The sequence below is a fragment of the Carettochelys insculpta genome, chromosome 10, assembly GCF_033958435.1.
Source record: "Carettochelys insculpta isolate YL-2023 chromosome 10, ASM3395843v1, whole genome shotgun sequence".
NCBI lineage: Eukaryota > Metazoa > Chordata > Testudines > Carettochelyidae > Carettochelys > Carettochelys insculpta.
Window position 1 is genome coordinate 53,726,329 of NC_134146.1, and position 20,230 is coordinate 53,746,558.

Here is a 20,230-nt window from a genome sequence, read left to right on the forward strand (position 1 = left end):
TTAGCACAAACAGGGCATCTGGGGTCTCTAGGGTATCAAAGTATGAGCTGCATGTATTGCTTTCCACCACTTGAGGGGTCCTTCTGTGGTATTAGATTTCTCTAATGACAGTTCTGAGGCCTTAGAGACCTGCATCTCCACCTAAGCACACTGGGTGGGCTGGGAACTCTGGAAGAAAGTGGCCCTCTGGGGAAATGAGGCATTCCGTCAGCCTCATCATGAACCATTTTAAAAGGAGAGCCCGCCAGAGGACAGACAGCCTGACTCTCATGGCTTTGGCCTCATCCTCCCCAGTAGATGTAATGATCCTGGCTTTACTATCTTGTCCTGATTACCATGGGCCTTTCAGGACTTGTTGAATAATATAGCAGCAAGTCTCCATATTCCTCTGGAAGAGGTCCAAGAGGCTCTTTTTAAAATGCTGGAAATCTTGCACGGTTGGATCCTGACAAAGGCCTTTCGCAAGCTGTCCGGGATGATCAGACGCTAGTGATCAATCAGCTACTTCAGTATTCACATGCAGGTGGTGAGAAGAGAGATATTTGATACCTATAAGGAGTGCCTTTTCCCTCACTCACCTCCCAAAGTGCTAGTTGCTAGTGTAGTGGTTGTGAGGAGCAAGCAGCACAAGGCAAGATTTATGCCCCACCTAAAGGAGGCTGAGAAAGTGGACATCTTTGCTAGAAAACAGATTGTCTGCCATCCAGTTCTGGATCTCAGACTGGTGGCCATATATGATTTCACCATTGTCAACAGGTTCACTGTTTTTGGGAAGTTGCCTCAAGACCGTGGAGAGTTATGTGAGGCGCCAGTCAACTTAAGTGAGCTGGTAGCCAGATCAGATATCCAGACGTTCCTGGTTGAGAGAGTTGCTGCATTAAGGTCCATGACAAAGTCTGTGGTGATGAAGGGCTCTACTCATGGCTCTCCTGGTGCAGGACAGGCTAATTGATAAGGCTCAAAATGTAATTGGAAACAGGGAATGATCATTGAATGGATCTCTCTCCCATGGAGTCCTGCTAGGATTGATTCCTCACGATATCCTATTTAGCATGTCTATTGATGACCTAGAAGAACACACAAACTTCACTGGTAGTTTGTGGATTATACCAAAATTGGGTGGGAGGCAGTAAATATTGAAGAGGGTTAGTCTCTAATACTGCATGATCTAGCTCAGTTGATAAACTGCTGCAAGCTAACAATATGCATATTAACATAGACAAATGTAAATATCTGCTATCCTTACAGGGTAGGGGACTCTATCCTTGGAAATGGTGACTCTGAAAGATTTGGGGGTTGTGGTGGATAATGAACTGAATGCGAGTTCCCTAGTTGACACTGCCACAAGAATTAATGCGAGCTTTGGTCCATAAACAAGAGAATCTCAGGTGGGAGAAGAGTGGTTATTTTAGATCTGTATTTGGCACTGGCGTAATTATTGGTAGAATATTGTGTACCGTTCTGAACCTGTAATTGAAAAAGAATGTTGATAAATGGGAGAGAGAAGTCAGTGAAGAACCACGAGAATCATTAAAGGATTACCAAATATACCTTTATCGTGATAGACTCAAGGTGTCCTATCTGTTTAGCTTAAAGAAAAGGTTGAGACAACTTGATGACAGACTACATCAGGGACAAATACGTAATGTTAGGCTCTTCAGTCTAGCAGAAAAATGTTTAACCCAATACAACAGCTGAGAGTTGAAGGTAGGCAAATTTAGACTGAAAATAAGGCATACATTTTAAACAGAGATTAATGGTTGAAACATTTTACCAAGGAGTCCCAGTCATTGACAATCTTTAAATCATGATTGCATATTTTTCTAAAAGGCCTGTTCTGTGAATTATTTTGGGGCTGTTCTCTAGCCTGTCCTGTACAGGTGGTCATATTACATGATCACAATGGTCCCTTCTTGCCTTAGACTCTTTGACTATATAAATCGCTAAAGAAGAAGTCTTCCATTTAAGTGTGATAAATTGTTTAACACACATACAGACATGTCTCACTCTCCATGCTTTGAGAGACTCCCAGGCCATGTTACGCTCTTTGGGCATCTAAAGGCCTGCAACAGGAAGGAAGTTTGACAGGTTGCAGTGTAGAAGAACCCTGCCCTCTGGTATTCTGTCATCAACAGCAGAACCACTGCTGCTGGATTAAGCATCAAGAGACACAAAGGAGGGCTATCTCAGGGTAGTATTACTTTGCATCCTTGCTAATGCAGACTACTAAATCAGTTTTAAAAAGGCTGTCGAGTTTTACACCTGCTATTCCAACAAGTCTGGACTCCTCTGTTCCTTCTTTTCTATATCCTTTCTTGCGGGTGGTGCTCTTCTCATGAGAGCATTTGCTATACGTTGTAGAGCAGGGGTCAGCAACTCGCCAGCATGCATGCCACTCTTGGCATGCAAGCCGGTTTTTAGTGGCAGGCAGAGGGAACTCGGCCCCGCCATCTTCCCTCCCATGCAGCAGGAGAGCAAAGATTGGGACGGGCAAGCCCCATGTGCAAGCCAGCCAGTGGAGGGCCACACACCTGGGTTGTGCTCCTGCACTACCCCACTCACTTCCACCGTTCACCCTCCCCATGGAGCCATCTGGCCCATCCATCCCCCACCCGTGCCCCATCCAGGAAGGCAACCTGCTGCCTGTAAATACCTGCATGGGGTGAGACACATTTAGAGGAACCCCGGCAGGGGCTTTCCCAAGAGACTCACCTGGGCTCTGAGTCTGTGCTGCCTCCCTTACTTCCACCCTGCCCCCTCCCTAGGGAGCCATCTGCCTGCTTGGCTCTGTGTAGCCTCCATCAGTGCCCCACCTGGACCGGAGAGGAAACCCACAGCTGGGTAAGTCTCTGCAGGGGGTGCTGGGCATAGAGGGGCCCTGGCAGTGGGGCACATGCAGCCATACGTGGTCTCTGGGCCTGCAGTGTCCCCCTCGCTCCCATCCTCCTCCTCCTTCAGGGTGCCATCCAGCTGCCTAGCGCTGGCATAGCCCCCAGTGCCCATGAAGGGTAGGGGGCCAGGGATGCTGGGCATAGGGGGACCCTGGCCGTGGCTGACCCAGCCCCACCTTGTGCTCCCCCTGGAGTCTGAGGGGTGGATGTGTCACATGTTCCCTTCCCCCTGCACAGACAGGTGAAAGTATGGTGGGTCTCCTATATCAACGGCACTCAGGCTGTACATAGAGGACAAAAGGTCAAATTTTGGCACTCCGCCTCAGAAAGGTTCATGACCCCTGCTGTAGAGTCTGTCTTGCAACAAAGAATAACAGAGTGAGTGGAAAAGACTTTTACTCAAATAATTTCATCATCCCAGAAAAGAAGGAACAATGGAACTCTGTCTTAGATCTCAAGAAGCTGAATATGTTTATCTGCCTCCTGAAGTTCAGGATCGTTATCCTGTCTCTGATCATTCCCTTTCTAAATACTGGTTCTCAGCTCTTGCGCTCAAGAAAGCATATTTCCAAATACATATCTACCCAGTGCATGGAAGATTCCTGTGGTTCAGTGGTGTCCCAAGGCATTGTTCTTGTGATTTCTTGATGGCATGATGATCATCAACCTGCTTTTGGTGGTGGGTACATTTCTGTCACCTGGAGCAGCAGTGTACCTTTAATTTTTAAGGTCATACCAGGCACTCCACTTGAAACGGACCACCAGCCAGACATTGATCGCTACCCATTGGGCCCATCTGTCAAGTCAGCTTTCTATCCATCTTACAGTCCATGTATCCAATCCGTACTTCCTTAACTTGTGGGCAAGAATGTTGTGGGAGAGTGTATCAAAAGCTTTGCTAAAGTCAAGATATATCACATCCACTGACTTCTCTGTGTTCAGAGAGCCAATTACCTCATCATAGAAGCTAATCAGATTGGTCAGCCACGACTTGCCCTTGGTGAATCCTTGACTACTCTTGATCACTCTCCCCTCCTCCAAGTGCTCCAAAATGGATTCTTTGATGATCCCCTTCCTGATTTTTCCAGGGACTGAGGTAAGTCTGACCAGTCTGTAGGTCCCTGGATTGTCTGCCTTCCCTTTTTTAAAGATGGATACTACATTTGGCTTTTCCCAGTCATCCGGAATCTTTCCTGATCTCCACAAGTTTTCAAAGATAGTGGCCAAAGGCTCTGCAGTGACATCTACCAATTCCCTCAGTACCCTTGGATGCATTAAATCTGGACCTGTAGATTTGTGTACGTCTAGCTTTTCGAAGTAGCTCTTTCCCCACTGAAGGCTTCCCATACTTCATTGCCTAGTGCTGTAGGTTGGGAACTGATCTTGTCTGTGAAGACTGAGGCAAAAAAATCATTGAGTACAATAGTGCCTCAATTTACGTGAGGGTTGCATCAACCTCACACAACTCCAATTTCTTGGGGTTGGGGGGGAGATAGGGAGCAGCTTTTTTTCCCTGGCAGAATGCACATTCTGTAGCCAGGGAAGCAGTAGGAGCACCTGGAGCTCCTTTTGGAAGGTAAGTCCTGGGGTTGGGGTGGGGGGGGGCACAGTTGGGAGGGTTAAATCTGGCGGTGGGCTGGGGCCGTGGGAGGTTGGGGTAGGGGGGTTTAAGCCTGGGGTGGGTTAGGGCTGCAGGGGAGGGGGTGGAGGGTTGGAGTTGATTAGGAGCCAGGCCATGGGCAGGGTGAGTCAGAGCCAGGCCACGGTGGTGGGGGGGTGGGGTGTTGAGCCAGAGCAGGGCCATGGGAGGGGTTGAGCTGGATCCACGCACAGGGTGGGGGTGGGGGTGGGGTTGAACCAGGACTGTGCAGGTTGAGCCGGGGGAGCCAGATTTTGAGTCTCACTTAACTCACGTTAATGCGAGTTAAGACTCGAAATCGCGCATTTCGGGGGTTCACTGCCCTTCAGCTTTTCCTGCATTATCTGTCACTAGGTTACCTCCCTCCTCCAGTAAGGGCCCCACACCCTCTCTGATCACCCTCCTATTGTTAACATGTCTGTAGAAAACCTTCTTGTTACCCTTCACATTCCTTGCTAGCTGTCGTTCCAATTGTGCTTTCGCTTTCCTGATGACTCCCAAGCATTCTCTAGCAATAAATTTATATTCCTCTTTAGTAGTCTGTCCAAGTTTCTGCTTCTTAGACACATGCTTTTTGAGTTTGAGCTCACCAAGCTGGTTGCCTACCGTGTTTGCTTTTCTTACTGCTCGTTGAGATGGTTTGTTCCTGTGCCTTCAATAAGACTTCTTTAAAATACTGCCAGTTCTCCGGAACGCCTTTCCCTTTTTTATCTGTTTCCCAAGGGATCCTGTGTATCAGTTCTCTCAGGGAGTCAGAGTCTGCTCTTCTGAAATCAAGGGTCTGTATTTTACTGCTCACGTTTCTTCCTTTTGTCAGATCCTGAAGTCCATCATCTCATGATTGCTGCAGCCCAGGTTGCCACCCACTTCTATATCTCCTACTAGTTCTTCCCTGTTTGTGAGCAGCAGGCCTCTGGGTGTTCCTCTCATGTGCAACCTCTTGACACAAGATGTGGGAGAAGATTCCCCATTTATGTGTCCCCTAACACGGTAGTATTTTAATGGATATTGGATCTAAAAAGATCTTTTTCGGTGGATGCTCACGCCATTTTGAGGCGTAGCAGGAAAGGTTTCAGCAGCAAAGTGTAAAAAGATCACGATTTGATGTGACCAATCAGGATTTCCTCTGCTGTTGGTAAGGTCACCTGATGTGCTAGATTAATTACTATCCTAAAATTGCCAGAGCTGTCTTTCTGCTCTGTGAAGGTGCTCTTTGGTTCCATCAGTGTTTCATTCACCAGCAGGCAGCTATAGTGGTTTTTGCAGCTGGTTCTTTACTAGTTTCTCGACGGTTTATTCAGATTATTTTTGAAAGTGATGAAGACTCTACTGGTTTGGGACTTGAAGAATCATAGAAATAGAAAGGACCTCTAGAGATCTTCAAATCTTGTACCTTCCACTCACAGCAGGACCAAGCCCCATTGTGACCATCCCTGACTGTTGTTTATCTAACCTATTCTTAAAAACCTCCATTGAGCCACAACCTCCCTGCAAAATTTATTCCAGTGCTTAACCAGCCTTAAAGTTAGTTTTTCCCAAGGTCAACCTAAACCTCCTTTGCTGCAATTTAAGGCTATTACTGCTTGTCCTAACTTCAGAGATTGAAAGTCCATCTCTGGACAGCGGCTGTGACAGTAAATCTTGGGCTCAGTAAGCTTTGCTACAATATGAACAAGGTCCCTCTTGGGACCAGTATGGGAGCACACTCAACAAGGACCTAGGAAACCTCTCTAGCAGTCACTCAAAAATATCTAGACCTCTGGCAGGTACAGGACAGAAGTGAAGCCCAACATGTACCTTTGCAAAACATTATGCTCTGACTCAGGCCCATGCTTTTGTTGTTGCCCTGTGCTGAGCAATCCTTCAGTGAGCTGTGAAGCAAAGCTCCAGGCCCTTCTTACCTCAAGGAGCGAGTTGCTGTGAAGTTTCAAGCTCTGCTTTTTCCTGCCTGTGAGAAAGGATCTTCGAAAACTGGAACATCTGTGCCAAGACAGAGTTCCTTATATACCATGCAGTGGTTATTCCAATGACATTGTACGCATGTGAAACCTGGACAACATGCAAACATTGAACAGTATCATCAACACTGCCTCAGGAGAATCCTGTATATCTCTTGTGGGGACAGGCACACAATCACTAACATCCTGGAAGAGTCAAGCATGACCAGCGTTCAGGCCATTATCATTCTACAACTGCTTTAGAGTGGTCACGTTCGGATGTCTGATTAGCGCCTCCCAAAACAAACAGCAACAAAGGGTCCTGTGGCACCTTATAGACTAACAGAAAAGTTTTGAGCATGAGCTTTGATGAGCACAGACTCACTTCATCAGATGCTGTTTTCAGAGTTGAAGGAAGGATGGACGAGTGCTGAGGGCCAGAGGAAGTGCTATAAGGATCTGCTGAAGACACTCATGAAAAAAGTGCAGCGTTAGTGTCAACACTTGGGAGAGTCTTGCTCTTGACTATTGCCAGTGGAGAGCAATAATCTCTGAGGGGATGGCACAGTTTGAGAGGTCGTTATTGAGTGACCGCAAGAAAACTATACAAGGAACAAGTAGTAGTAGGCATCCTTCAGTCTGCATAGACGATGGATCGCGCCCTTTATAGTTTCAATTGAGGACTTCATTTACAGCATCTACTGTGACTATGAAGACCCACACGAGAGTGACAGTCCTTGCTGCATCTCTTGCAGATGTGGTGGGTGTCTGGTAAGTCCTTAGTGTGCTTTCTGTGTGCTCGCTTCTCCTCTGCTAGCTGTCTGATCCTCATCTTGCCCTTCTGAAGGCCCTTGTGTAACCCCTGCCTCCATCTGCTGCAGTCATCTGCTAGTTCTTCCCAATTGTCCAGCTCGATGTCTACCTCTCTGAGGTGTCTCTTGCAGACATCTTTGTAGCGCAACTGGGGGCGTCCGGGAGGTCTTTTGCCAAAGGCTAGCTGACCATACAGGATGTCTTTTGGAATGCTTCCATCATTCATCCTGTGGACGTGGCCAAGCCAGCGGAGCCGACGCTGCCCAAGGAGGGTGTGCATGGTTGGGATTCCAGCTTGCTCGAGGACGGCGGTGTTGATCCCTCTGTCCTTCCATGATATTCCAAGGATGCGCCTGAGGCAGCACAAGTGGAAGACGTTCAGCCTCTTTTCCTGGAGGGCACACAAGGTCCAAGTCTCGCTGCCATAAAGGAGGGTTCTGAGGATGCAGGCTCTGTAGACTTGCATTTTGGTGTGAGTGTACAGCTTGTTGTTATTCCACACTCTCTTGCTGAGTCTGGACAGAGTTGTGGCCGCTTTTCCGATCCTCCTGTTTAGCTCAGTGTCCAACGACAGGGTGTCAGTGATGGTGGACCTGAGGTAAACGAACTTGTGGATGACCTCTAACATATAGTTGTCAATGCTGATTGATGGGGATTCAGCAACATCCTGACCGAGTACGTTTGTCTTCTTTAGGCTGATGGTAAGCCCAAAGTCCTTGCACGCTTTGGAGAACTGATCCAGCAGTTTCTGAAGCTGGTCTTCTGTGTGAGACACTACAGCAGCATCGTCTGCGAACAGCATGTCTCTGATGAGGACTTCCTGCACCTTAGACTTAGCTTTCAGCCTTGCAAGATTAAACTGTTTCCCATCAGATCTTGTGTGCAGCAAGATGCCCTCTGTTGAAGATCCAAAGGCATGCTTCAGGAGGAGTGCGAAGAAGATCCCAAACAATGTCGGAGCAAGCACACATCCTTGTTTGATGCCGCTCCTGATTCTGAAAGCATCCGATAATGTGCCATCATATTGGATGGTTCCTCTCGTGTCTTCGTGGAACGACTGGATCATCTTGAGTAACCGTGGAGGACAGCCTATCTTGTGGAGCAGTTTCTGTTCAAACAAGGAACAAGTATTCAAAGAAACAAAGATTGCTCACATGGTAATGACTGGCGATCTTAAAGATGTTCTGTCACTGTGTAGTGCACTGTCCACCCTCCTTTCTTTCTGCCTCACATCCCATTCTTTGGACTTCTGAATTTTTTGTTGTACCAATTATTGTTTGTTATTTTTAGGAATTCACTCCATTTGTCTTAAAACGTCCAATTGGTTCTTAGCAATTACCATTCAGAGCGCACATTTATGTTAAGTTTTTGGAAGTAGTTCATGATTAAATGCTTAAAAAAGTGTTATAAACCAGCTTCTGATTTTCCTATAAATCATCTTGTTTTTTAAAAAGTTTTCTTTTGTCTACTTTCCACGTAAGCATGTATCTCTTTCCTGCTCCTAAACTCAAGTAATATTTAAAACTAAATTGCAGATTGACGTAGCCCACATAAATATCTGTGAATATCTTTCATTTTCATTTAAAAACTGAAATTACTTTTGTTATTGAATTAGAGAATAATCCTTCGAAAATTGCAAGGTAGAAAGATAACACCTAAAAATGGTATGCATGATGCATTCATTTTTGAGTAATATTAAGGACAATTTTAAGCAGACTTTTTACACAAATCTTACTAAATACTGCAATCTTTTTCCCCTTTGAAGTTATGATAGATAAAAATACAATAGTAGAAAACACTTTTTAGTCATTCAATAGCTATGTGGCAGTATCTGAACTTGTAGTGTGCAGGCATTTTTAAAGATGAATACCTTGATCTGTAGGATTGTTTTTAATTTTTAAGAAAATATATACTAGATAATTTTTATTACTGTATATTTGTCATGGATTTTATATCAAATATTGTAAGAGGAAAAGATTTTCCTATCAATGTGTATGTTCCATGTGACTACATTTCTGTACTGGTCTGCAAAACAGAGCATTTCACTTCTGTTAAGTTTGGCTAGAAAGGCAGTTGGTCTTACGTTTGTTGTTGCTCTGCGTCTGATACATCATATTTGAGTGCCAGAGGAGTCTCATTGTTTTGTGTAACATATCTTTATTTGTATGCACCAGTGTGCAGAGGCCAGAGGAAGCGATATAAAGATGTACTGAAGACATTGTATAGAGAGAGTGATTTTTCAATTGCGGTCCTTTCCTCATAAGCAGCTTTTAGCTTTTCTCTCATTTGCTGTAATCAACAAATGAATTTTATTGATTGTAGCAGCAATCACTGCTTCTGTTAGTCAAAACAGTCTGCATCAGAATGGAGGTTAGGAGAGTTCAAGTATATTGAGTATTGGAGGGGTAGCCGTGTTAGTCTGGATCTGTAACAGCAACGAAGGGTCCTGTGGCACCTTATAGACTAACAGAAAAGTTTTGAGCATGAGAAAGCTCATGCTCAAAACTTTTCTGTTAGTCTATAAGGTGCCACAGGACCCTTTGCAAGTATATTGAGTATGCAGTTGTGTTAGCCACTTCCAGCAGCTACCATTAGTACCAATCTAATAGTGCAGTGAGACGTCCTCAGAGACTAGGAAATAGAATATCTGTAAGACTGATAATGTTTTGAAAATGATAGTATATGCAGTGGAAAGGGAGGGTGATTTTTGGGGTGGGGTTGCAATAGGAAGCAGTTGATACTTTCATCTAGAACAGAATGTCACTTAAACTTTGTGCAGAAATACAACCTAATCTAGCCTAGAAATTATTTACATGTACAGTAGTCCCTCGACTTATGCGAGGGTTGCGCTCCCACGCACTCTTGCATAACTCCAATTTCATGTGAGTTGCGGGGGGCAGTTTTTTTTCCCTGGTAGAATGCATGTTCTGTAGCCAGGGAAGCAGCAGGAGCATGTGGAGGTCCTTTTGGAAGGTAAGTCCTGGGGTTTGGTTGCCAGGGGGAGGGGAGGGGGGCAGTTAGGGAGGGTTAACACTGGTGATGAGCTGGGGCTGTCGGTGGGGAGGAGGGTTAAGCTTGGGGTGGGTTAGAGCTGCAGGGAGGGCGGGGGGGTGGAGTTAAGCTGGAGCCATGTGCATGGTGAGGAGGGGAGCCAGAGCTGTGCAGGGGAGGTTTGAACCACAGCGGGCTGAGCCAGAGCCATGCCGGGGGTGGTGAGCCGAAGCCATGCTTGGGCGTTTGAACCGGGGCAGAGGGATTTGAACTGGAAAAGGGGTGGGGGGGTTGAGCCAGAACTGTGTGTGGGGGTGGTGAGCTGGAGCTGTATGCAGGTGGTGAGCTGGGTTGTGGGGGTAGTTGAGGTGGGGGAGTTGAGCCAGAGCCACGTGCGGGGGGCAGTGAGCCATGCCATGGAGGGGAAGTTGGGGGTTGTACCAGGGTGGGGGTGGTGAGCCAGGCTGCAGGGGGTTTGAACCGGGGCCATGTGGGCTGGGGGAGGTGAGCCAGGGCCGAGTGGAGAGAGATTTTGAGTCACGCTTAACTCATATTAATGCAAGTTAAGCACAACTTGAAATCGCGTGTTTCAGGGATTTACTGTAATCAAATTTGATATATGATGTGAGCCAGAAGTGGTCTAATAGGTTGAGTAAAGGGACTGAATGTCAGAAACTCTCCGATTCCATTCCTAGTTGTGTTTTTTTTTTTTATTTGCTGTGTGGTTTTTGTCTAAATGTTTAATCTTGGAGTATGTTTTCCCAATCTGAAAATGAGAATACAGTGTGTAGAGCCCCGCAAATCTGTGGAGCTTTGCTATATATCCACAGGTTTCTGCACCTGCACAGTTCACCCCAGTGGTCACAAACTTTTGTTCTAGATCTCTGATGTCCAACCAATTCTGAAGCAGTAGCCATCATATTACTGCTATATCGAGCTAGTCACATTATTCTGAGAATATATTTATTGTTCAAGCCAGCTAGCCATACTCAACTGGCCAAATAGCAACATGTGGCTAATGGCTAGCATGTTGGACATTAAAATTGTAAGTGAAAGTATCAATTATTTCCTCCTTATCAGTATGCTTCATGGTTAACATCTGTGTTTGGGACCATGGCTACTGTACTCCATTGGGACCATCTCAGTTTTCACTGGACCCTTCACCGTAGCCTTATTGGGGCCTCAGGAACTCATGCCGTGCAATATTGCGAATCTTTCAGTCTGATTGGAAATCCAAACAGCGCCCTCATCACAGAGAGCATCCTGAACCAATGAGCCAATGGAGAAAGAAAGAGTCAGATATGAGAAAACCACCAGCCCTGACAGTGTTTTCCTCCTCCTCCTCTTCAGAAGAGGCAGTCACGCTGGGCTCCCTTTTGTCATCTGGTGACTTTTGCCAGTTTCAACACTTGCTAAAGAGGATTACAGACACACTTCACATCCCTCTGTGAGAGGTGAGGGACACTCCTTAAACTCCTGGAGATTCTCCTGTGTGTGGGGCCCAGTAAAATGACACTGACTGGCAATGAGACCATTTTAGAACCAACTGCAATGAGCTGGCAAACTGCATATGCCTCCCACCAGAAAGAATGGTGAAGAGATATTTATGTCAACTTAAGGAACAGAATTTTTATTTACACACCCTGTTGTCAATACATAGTAGTTCAAGCTGTCACAGAAAGAGGCAGACAACATCATACTAAATCCATTCCTTTGGATAAAAAAGCTACAAACTTAGCCTCTATGGGAACAAAGCTTATACAGTACTTCCACCAGCTTACAATTGTTCCTACAGACCACCAACTGCAGAATTGGGCTGATCAGCCATCAGCAGACTCACAAATAGGAGGGTGACATAGAATCATAGGGCTGGAAGGGATCTTAGGAGGTCATCTACTCCAACCACCTGTTTCAAGCAGGATCAACCCCACTAAGTCATCCCAGGCAGGACCTTGTCAAGCCAGGACTTAAAAGCATTGAGGGATGGAGAATCCACCACCTCTCTAGGCAGTGCATTCCAGTGCTTCACCATCGTCCTTGTGAAGTAGTTTTTCCTAATATCTAACTATACCTCTCCCTCTTCAACTTCAGACCATTACTCTTTGTTCTGCCATCTGACACCACTGAGAACAGTTTCTCACCCTCTTCTTTTAGAGCTCCCCTTCAGGAATTTGAAGGCTTCTCTTCTGTAAACTAAACAAGCCCAAATTCTCAGCCTGTCCTCATAGGTCTTGTGCTCCAGCCCCTTAATCATTTTTGTTGCCCTCCACTGAACCCACTCCAGCACATCCACATCCTTTCTATACTGGGGGGCCCAAAACTGGACACGATACTCCAGATGTGGCCTCACCAGTGCTGAATAGAGAGAAACAACTGCTACTCTAGATCTGCTAGAAATGCTCCTCCTAATGCACCCTAATATCCCATTAGCCTTCTCGGCTACAAGAGCACACTGTTTACTCATACCCAGCCTTTCATCCACCATAACTCCTAGGTCCCTTTCTGTCGTACTGTTGCTGAGCCAGTCAGTCCCCAGCCTATAAAAGTGCTTGGGATTCTTTTGCCCCAGGTGCAGGACTCTACACTTCTCCTTGTTGAACTGCATCAGATTTCTTTTGGCCCAGTCCTCCAATTTATCCCGGTCTGTCTGGATTTTCTCTCTACCCTCCAATGTTTATACCTCTCCCCCTAGTTTTGTGTCATCTGCAAACTTCCTGAGGGTGCAATCCAGTCCCTCATCCAGGCCATTAATAAAGATATGGAACAACACCAGCTCCAGAACCAAGCCTTGTGGCACTCTGCTTGAAACCGACTGCAATCCGGATATTGAGCCATTGACCACTATGCTTTGGGCCCAACCGTTAAGCCAGCTTTCTATCCATCTTGTAGTCCAAGGAGCCAATCCGTATTTCCTTAACTTACGGACAAGAATGTTGTGAGAGACTGTATCAAAAGCTTTGCTGAAGTCAAGGTATATCATATCCACTGACTTCCCCATGTCCACAGAGCTTGTTAACTTGTCATAGAAGCTAGTCTGATTGGTCAGGCAGGACTTGTCCCTGATGAATCCATGTTGGCTACTTTTGATCACATTCCCCTCTTCCAAGTCCTCCAACATGGATTCCTTGAGCTTCCCTTCCATTATTTTCCCAGGTACTGAGGTAAGGCTGACCGGTCTATAGTACCCTGGATTGTCCTCCTTTGCTTTTTTTTATAGACGGTGTGACAGAATGCCTTGTCAACCCCTGTGGGTCCCTGCGCTTCCTGGAGGTTTTCTCTGTTGTGCCTCAGACACTCACGGAGACCCCTTATCTGCCCAGGCCTCATCATAGGCACGTCCCAACTGGGGCAGATAAAGCTAGTTCCCCTGCAGGCCCATGCCTGTTCTAGTGGAGTAACCCTCTTGGGGAAGGGTGGGGGGAGTCCAGACCCGCCCTCTACCCTGGACTCTTGCCCAGGGTCACTGCAAGGTCAAGAGGCTGCTGGCGGGGCCTTCACCCCTACCCCAATGTAGTAACCTCACCCTGGGCCACTTCACCCACCACTTCCTTGTGGTGCCTCTTGATCTTGCTCCTCGGTGTGCCTTCCAAAACCTTCCCCCCTGCAACCAGCTGGGGGAAACCTTTTATAGGGAGTGCAGGGCCTCTGCTGTCCAATGACTGCTGATTAGACTCAGCTGTGGCTAATGGTTAATGAGGCCCCATGCTGTCTGCCTTAATTGGGAAACAGGAAAGCATTCCCCCACAAACCAATATACCTGCCTTCTTGTAGAATTCTGTAGCCCCCAGGCAGCGGTCTGTCACAATGGGCACTATGTTTGCCTTCTTCCAGTCATCCAGGATCTCTCCCACTCTCCAAGACTCTTCAGAGATAATGGCCAAAGGTTCAGCAATGACATCTGCCAGTTCCCTCAGTAACCTCGAGTGCATTAAATCCAGACCCATGGATTTATGTGCATCTAGGTTTTCTAGATAGCTCAGAACTTGTTCCTTCCCCCCAAGATCACTGTCTTCCACCTTCCCATTCTGCGTGGTCTAGGACCGTCTTGTGGGAGTTGACTTTGTCCGTGAAGACTGAGGCAAAAAAAAACTTTGAGTACTTCAGCTTTTCTTACATCATCTGTCACTAGGTTACCTCTCTGATCCAATAATGGCCTCACACCTTCTCTGATAACCCATTTGTTGTTAACATGCCTGAAGAAACCCTTTTTGTTACTTTTCACATCCCTTGACAGCTGCAGTTCCAATTGTGCTTTTGCTTTCTCGATTACCACCCAGCATTCTCAGCCGTATGTTTATACTCCCCCTTAGTCAGCTGTCCACATTTATATTTCTTTTACGCATCCTTTTAGAGTTTAAGCCACCTGAGGATTTCCCTGTTAAGCCAAGCTGGTTGCCTGCTATGTTTGCATTTCTTACTATGCAGCGGGATGGTTTGTTCCTGTGCCTTCAGTAAGACGACTTTAAAATACTGCCAGTTCTCCTGAACTCTTCCCCTTCATCTTCATTTTCCAAGGGATCCTGCTCATCAGTTCTCTCAGGGAGTTGAAGTCTGCTCTTTTGAAATCAAGGGTCTGTATGTTACTGGTCACCCTTCTTCCTTTTGTCCAGATCCTAACAGGTATGATCTCATGGTTACTGCAGCCAAGATTTCCACCCATTTCTGTTTCTCCTACTAGTTCTTCCCTGTTTGTGAGCAGCAGGTCAAGTTGCGCACAGCCCTTGGTCGGTTCTTCAGGACTTGTATCAAGAAGTTATCCCCAGTATTCTCCAAAAACTCCCCTGATTGTCTGTGTGCTGATGTATTGGTCTCCCAACAAATATCAGGATGATTAAAGTGTCCCATGAGAACCAGGGCCTGTCATTTGGAAGATTCACTTAGCTGCCTGAAGAAATCCTAATCTACCTCATCTCCCTGGTCTGGCGTTCTATAGCAGACACCAACTAGAAAATCACCTCTTTTACTTCTGTCTCTAAGCTTAACCCAAAGAAATTCAACTGGTTTTTCTCCCTCCTTATACTGGAGCTCTGAGCAATCACACTGCTCCCTCACATAAGCTGCGTCTACGCGTGCCGGCTACTTCGAAGTAGCTGCACCAACTTCGAAATAGTGCCCACCACGTCCACACGTGGCGAGCGCTATTTCGAAGTTGAAATCAACATAAGGCGGCGAGACGTCGAAGTCGCTATCCTCATGAGGAGATGGGAATAGTGCCCTACTTCGACGTTGAACATCGAAGTAGGGACCATGTAGCCAATCCGCGTCCCACAACATCGAAATAGCGGGGTCCGCCATGGCGGCCATCAGCTGAGGGGTTGAGAGACGCTCTCTCAAGCCCCTGCGGGGCTATATGGTCATCGTGTGCAGCAGCCCGTAGCCCAGGGCATCTGGCTGCTGCTGCTGCAGCTGGGGATCCATGCTGCATGCACAGGGTCTGCAACCAGTTGTCGGCTCTGTGGATCTTGTGCTGTTTAGTGCAAGTGTGTCTGGGAGGGGCCCTTTAAGGGAGCAGCTTGCCGTTGAGTCTGCCCTGTGACCCTGTCTGCAGCTGTTTCTGGCACCCTTATTTTGATGCGGGCCACTTTGGTGTGTAGACGCTCCCCTGCAGCGCCTACTTCAATGTAGTGCTGCCCAACGTCGACATTGAACGTCGACGGCACCGGCCCTGGAGGACGTGTAGACGTTATTCATCAAAATAGCTCATTTCGATGTCGCTACATCCAAATAAGCTATTTCGATGTAGCATTCACGTGTAGAAGTAGCTATAGAGTGCAGCTCTTCCTTCTCTTCTCCCATCTGTCCTTCCTAAACAGTTATAACCTTCCATGACTGTGGTCCAGTTATGCGAATTGTCCCACCAAGTCTTCATTATTCCAAGCACCTCATACTTGTGTGACTGTGGCAGGGCCTCTAATTCTTCCTGTTTGTTCCCTAGGCTTCTGGCATTAGTGTATAAGCATCTTAGAGAAGGGGCTGATTGGTCCACTTTCTCTTCTTCACCCAGGAATCCTGCTTGATTGTTCCCTCCTTCTTCCTCACTTACCCTAGGGCTTGTCACCGTCCCCCGACGAACCTAGTTTAAAGCCGGGGATGAGTGTACATCCTTTTGTGAGGGGGCAATCAAATCTGCACACAATATTCAAGGAAATATTCTATTTCATCTTTTCTTATCTATTCCTTTCTTAATTATTCCCAATATGTTAGTGTTTTTAACTGCCCCTGCACACTCTTGACAGTTGTGTGAAAACTTCCACTCAGTGACTCCAATACCTCTCGAGTGCGAACAATTAATTTAGATTCCATCATTTAATATGATATTCAGGATTGTTTTCCAGTGTGTGTTACTTTGTATTTATCAATATTGAAATTAATCTGTGATTTTTGTTGTCCACTCACTCCTTCTGTAACACAGCTTTGTAACTCTTCACAGTTCACTTTAGACATAACTGTCTGAGCAGCTTTGTATCTGCAGATTTTGCTTCCTTGCTGTTAATTCCTATTTCCAGATCATTTATGAATGTTAAATAATACTGGTCCTCCTTTAGACCCCCTGAGACCTCACTATTTACCTCTCTTTGTTCTGAGAACTGGCAATTTATTCCTACCTTTGTTTCCTATCTTTTTAACTATCTGCTGATCTTTGAGAGAACCTTCTTTCTTATCAATGACAGCTTACTTTGCTAAAAAGCCTTTAGTGAGGGACCTTGATAAAACTTTCTGAAAATCTATATGCACTGGATCCCCCTTGTCCATGTTCTTGTTGGTCTGCTTAGAGAACTTTAGGAGACTGGTAAGTTATGATTTCGCTTTACAAAAGACATGTTAACTTTCCTAAGAAGTCATGTTCATGTAAGTATCTCACAATTCTGTTCTTTGATATCATTTCACTCATTTTGCCTGGTACTGAAGTTAGGCTTACTGGCCTGTAATTGTCGGGATCATCTCTGGATCCTTATTTTAAAATGGGCATCAAATTGTCTGTCATCCAGTTATCTGATACAGAAGTTCATTTAAATGATAGTTACATATTGCAGTTAGCAGTTCTGCTAGGTCAGATTTGAGGTCCTTCTTATAGACAGGTGGCCAAAAAAGATCATTCCTGTCTTTGCTGATCCCTATGATTTCCAAGTCTTGCTACCTAAAAAAATTGTTTGTAGTTATAGTTAAGCAAACTGATTTATGTATGTGAGGAGGTGGTATGGGAACCTTGCCTTAATCTGTTTAGCTTCTGTAATGGCATGCTATCCTAAACCTGAGATATTTTAAATAATCTATGAGAATGAAGAGATACGTACGTTCGTTTTTAAAACAAACCTCTGTAATACTCTAGTTTACATTTGTGTGGGTGCAGTTACATTTTCTAATCACGGAAACCCTTGTATCTTTTATTTCAAGCTTATTCACAGCCAGTGGATAACCATATCAGTCCAGCTGCCTACCTGGGACAATCTTTGCTACCATCATCACCAGGAAGGTATTCCCCAGTTCCCAAGGAAATGGTTGGAGATGATGAGATTACCAGGTAAGGAGTGAGGAAAAACAAGCAGTCCTGTAGCACCTGAAAGACTAATAAATTTATTTGTTAGGTAATGAGCTTTTGTGGGAAAGACCCACTTTTCCAGATTTTCAGATTTTAAGGTGAGGAGTGGCTAGTCCAAATGAAACTGATAAATTGAGATGAGTTAAAGTTAAGCAAGTTAACATTCTGTGTGTAACTGATAAAAGTATCAGTGTGTGCTGTTTCTAGAAATCATTATAAATCTAAAAATATTTTAATACTAGCGATTATTTCCATAAGACTTAAAAACTGTTTTGCTGATTTATTCCAATTGTGCTCATCCATGCTAATATGGTTATAACCATACAAATTGTATTCAGTGTAGAGTGTATAAGGTCTCCTGTTCCAAAACTGGATCAGATACTTTGGCCGCTTAGTATATGGAATTAAGGTAGCACTGCTTTTAATTTGCTCTGCTCCTCTGCTGGCAAGTTTTCTGAAGTAGTTCAGGATTTCATGGCCATCATGACAACTATGGTCTTATCCCAGATAAGAAGCAGCTAGATTCAGACAACTGGCCACACTTAAGTCTTGGGTTTTGGATTGAAACTTGAGTTTCAGTGGTTGATTGGTTGATTATGTTACCAGAGCAACTGGGATTACATTTTTCATAGAATTATTGTTCCTTCCTGTGGTTTCAGACTGGGGCTTATCTCTCCTGAGGGGGTGAAGGTGCTGTTCTATTGGTCTACCATCAATGGTCACCTGTTCTGTTCATTGCAGTGGAGCACCTGACATTGGCCACTATTACGAGACAAGACAATGAGCTAGATGGACCTAGTAAGGTCATTCTTATTAATGAGATCAGAAACGACCTGAAGGGCTCTGAGTTTGAATCTTATTCCAGTAAAACAGCTTTTCTCAAATGTGGCCATCAGAGGCTTTTCTTATGGCCACAGCCTCCTGGGAAAGAGGCTCTCCTGCATCTCCTTCCCCCTCTGATATCACCAGGACTAGTTGCGCTTTATACCTCTCTGGAGCCACAAATGTAAGAATAGCAGATAGCTGGTTTGGGTTTCCACATTCCCAGAAGCCATGGGTCTCAGGCTTCTGGCTTCAGTTCTAAGATGGCTGGCTCTGGACATTCAAGAGCAGCTCTGACTACAGGCTAGCCACCCTGTCCATCACCTTTGGCCTGTGCTGCCTCCTTACTGGCTTACCCATCCAAGGTTCAATTTGTCCCCCATCTTGACAGCACTGAGTAAAGGCAGGCCTAAACTAGACCTGAAAGTCTATCTTACATAAGCAATTCCAGATATGATGATTGTGTACCTGTAATCAACATATATAAGGTCAATTTATCATGCTGTCTACATAAAGGGAGGTGGATGGGAGAAACTCTCTGATCAACCTCGCTGACTCTTTGTGAGAATGAGGAGTATCAGGGTCAACTGTTGATCCATGATGGTTCAATTTAGAATGTACCTGCTAGGTGTGTTAAATCAAATAATAGAATCCTAGGGCTGGAAGGGACCTCAGGAGGTCATAGAGTCCAGCGCTCTGCTCAAGCAGGATCAATCCTAACTAAATCATCCAAGCCAGAACTTTGTCAAGATGGGACTTAAAAATCTCTAGGGATGAAGATTCCACCACCTCTCTATGTAGCGCATTCCAGTGCTTTACCACCCTCCTGGTGAAACAGTTTTGTCTAACATCCAACCTATATCTCCACCTGTGTAACTTGAGATCATTGGTCTTTGTTCTGCCATCCGTCCCTGTGAGAACAGCCTCTCTCCATACACTTTAGAACCACCTTTGGGAAGTTGAAGGCAGCTATCAAATTTCCCCTCATTCTTCTCTTCTGCGAACTAAATAAGCCCAAATCCCTCAGCTTCTCATAGGTCATGTGCTTGAGCCCCTTAATCATTTTCATTGCCCTCCACTGCACCCTCTCCAGTGCATCCACATCCCTTTCTATACTGGGGGTCCCAGAATACTCCAGATGCAGCCTCACTTGTGCAGAGCAGAGTGGAATAACACCTTCTCTAGTGCACCACAGTATGCCATTAGCCTTCTTGGATAAAGGGTACAGTCACTCATATCCAGCTTCTTATGCACTCTAATCCCCAGGTCCTTTTCTCCTGCACTGCTACTTAGCCAGTTGGTCGTCAGGCTGTTGTAACAGTGCTTGGGATTCTTCTGTCCTAAATGCAGGACTCTGCAGTTGTCCTTGTTGAACCTCAAGATTTCTTTTGGCCTAATCCTCCAATTTATCTAGGTCACTCTGGATCCTATCTCTACCCTCCAGCGTATCCACCTATTCCCTTAGCTTAGTGTCATCTGCAAATTTGCTAAGGGTGCAATCCATTCTTTCAACAATACCCACTCTAGAACTGATCCTTGGGGCACTCCATTTCAAACTGACCACCAACCAGACATAGAACCATTGATCACTACCCTT

The 20,230-nt window shown here is 45.6% G+C and overlaps 1 protein-coding gene across 15 annotated transcripts in view; it reads left to right on the plus strand.

Annotated features, from left to right (window-relative positions):
• DLG1 (discs large MAGUK scaffold protein 1) overlaps positions 1-20,230 on the plus strand; it is a 352,797-nt gene that overhangs the window by 203,615 nt on the left and 128,952 nt on the right. For all 15 annotated transcript variants that reach the window (XM_075004306.1, XM_075004311.1, XM_075004308.1 and 12 more), the window contains one exon: positions 17,667-17,793. In XM_075004306.1, the coding sequence (XP_074860407.1) occupies positions 17,667-17,793 (127 nt within the window). The remainder of the gene's footprint in view (positions 1-17,666; positions 17,794-20,230) is intronic.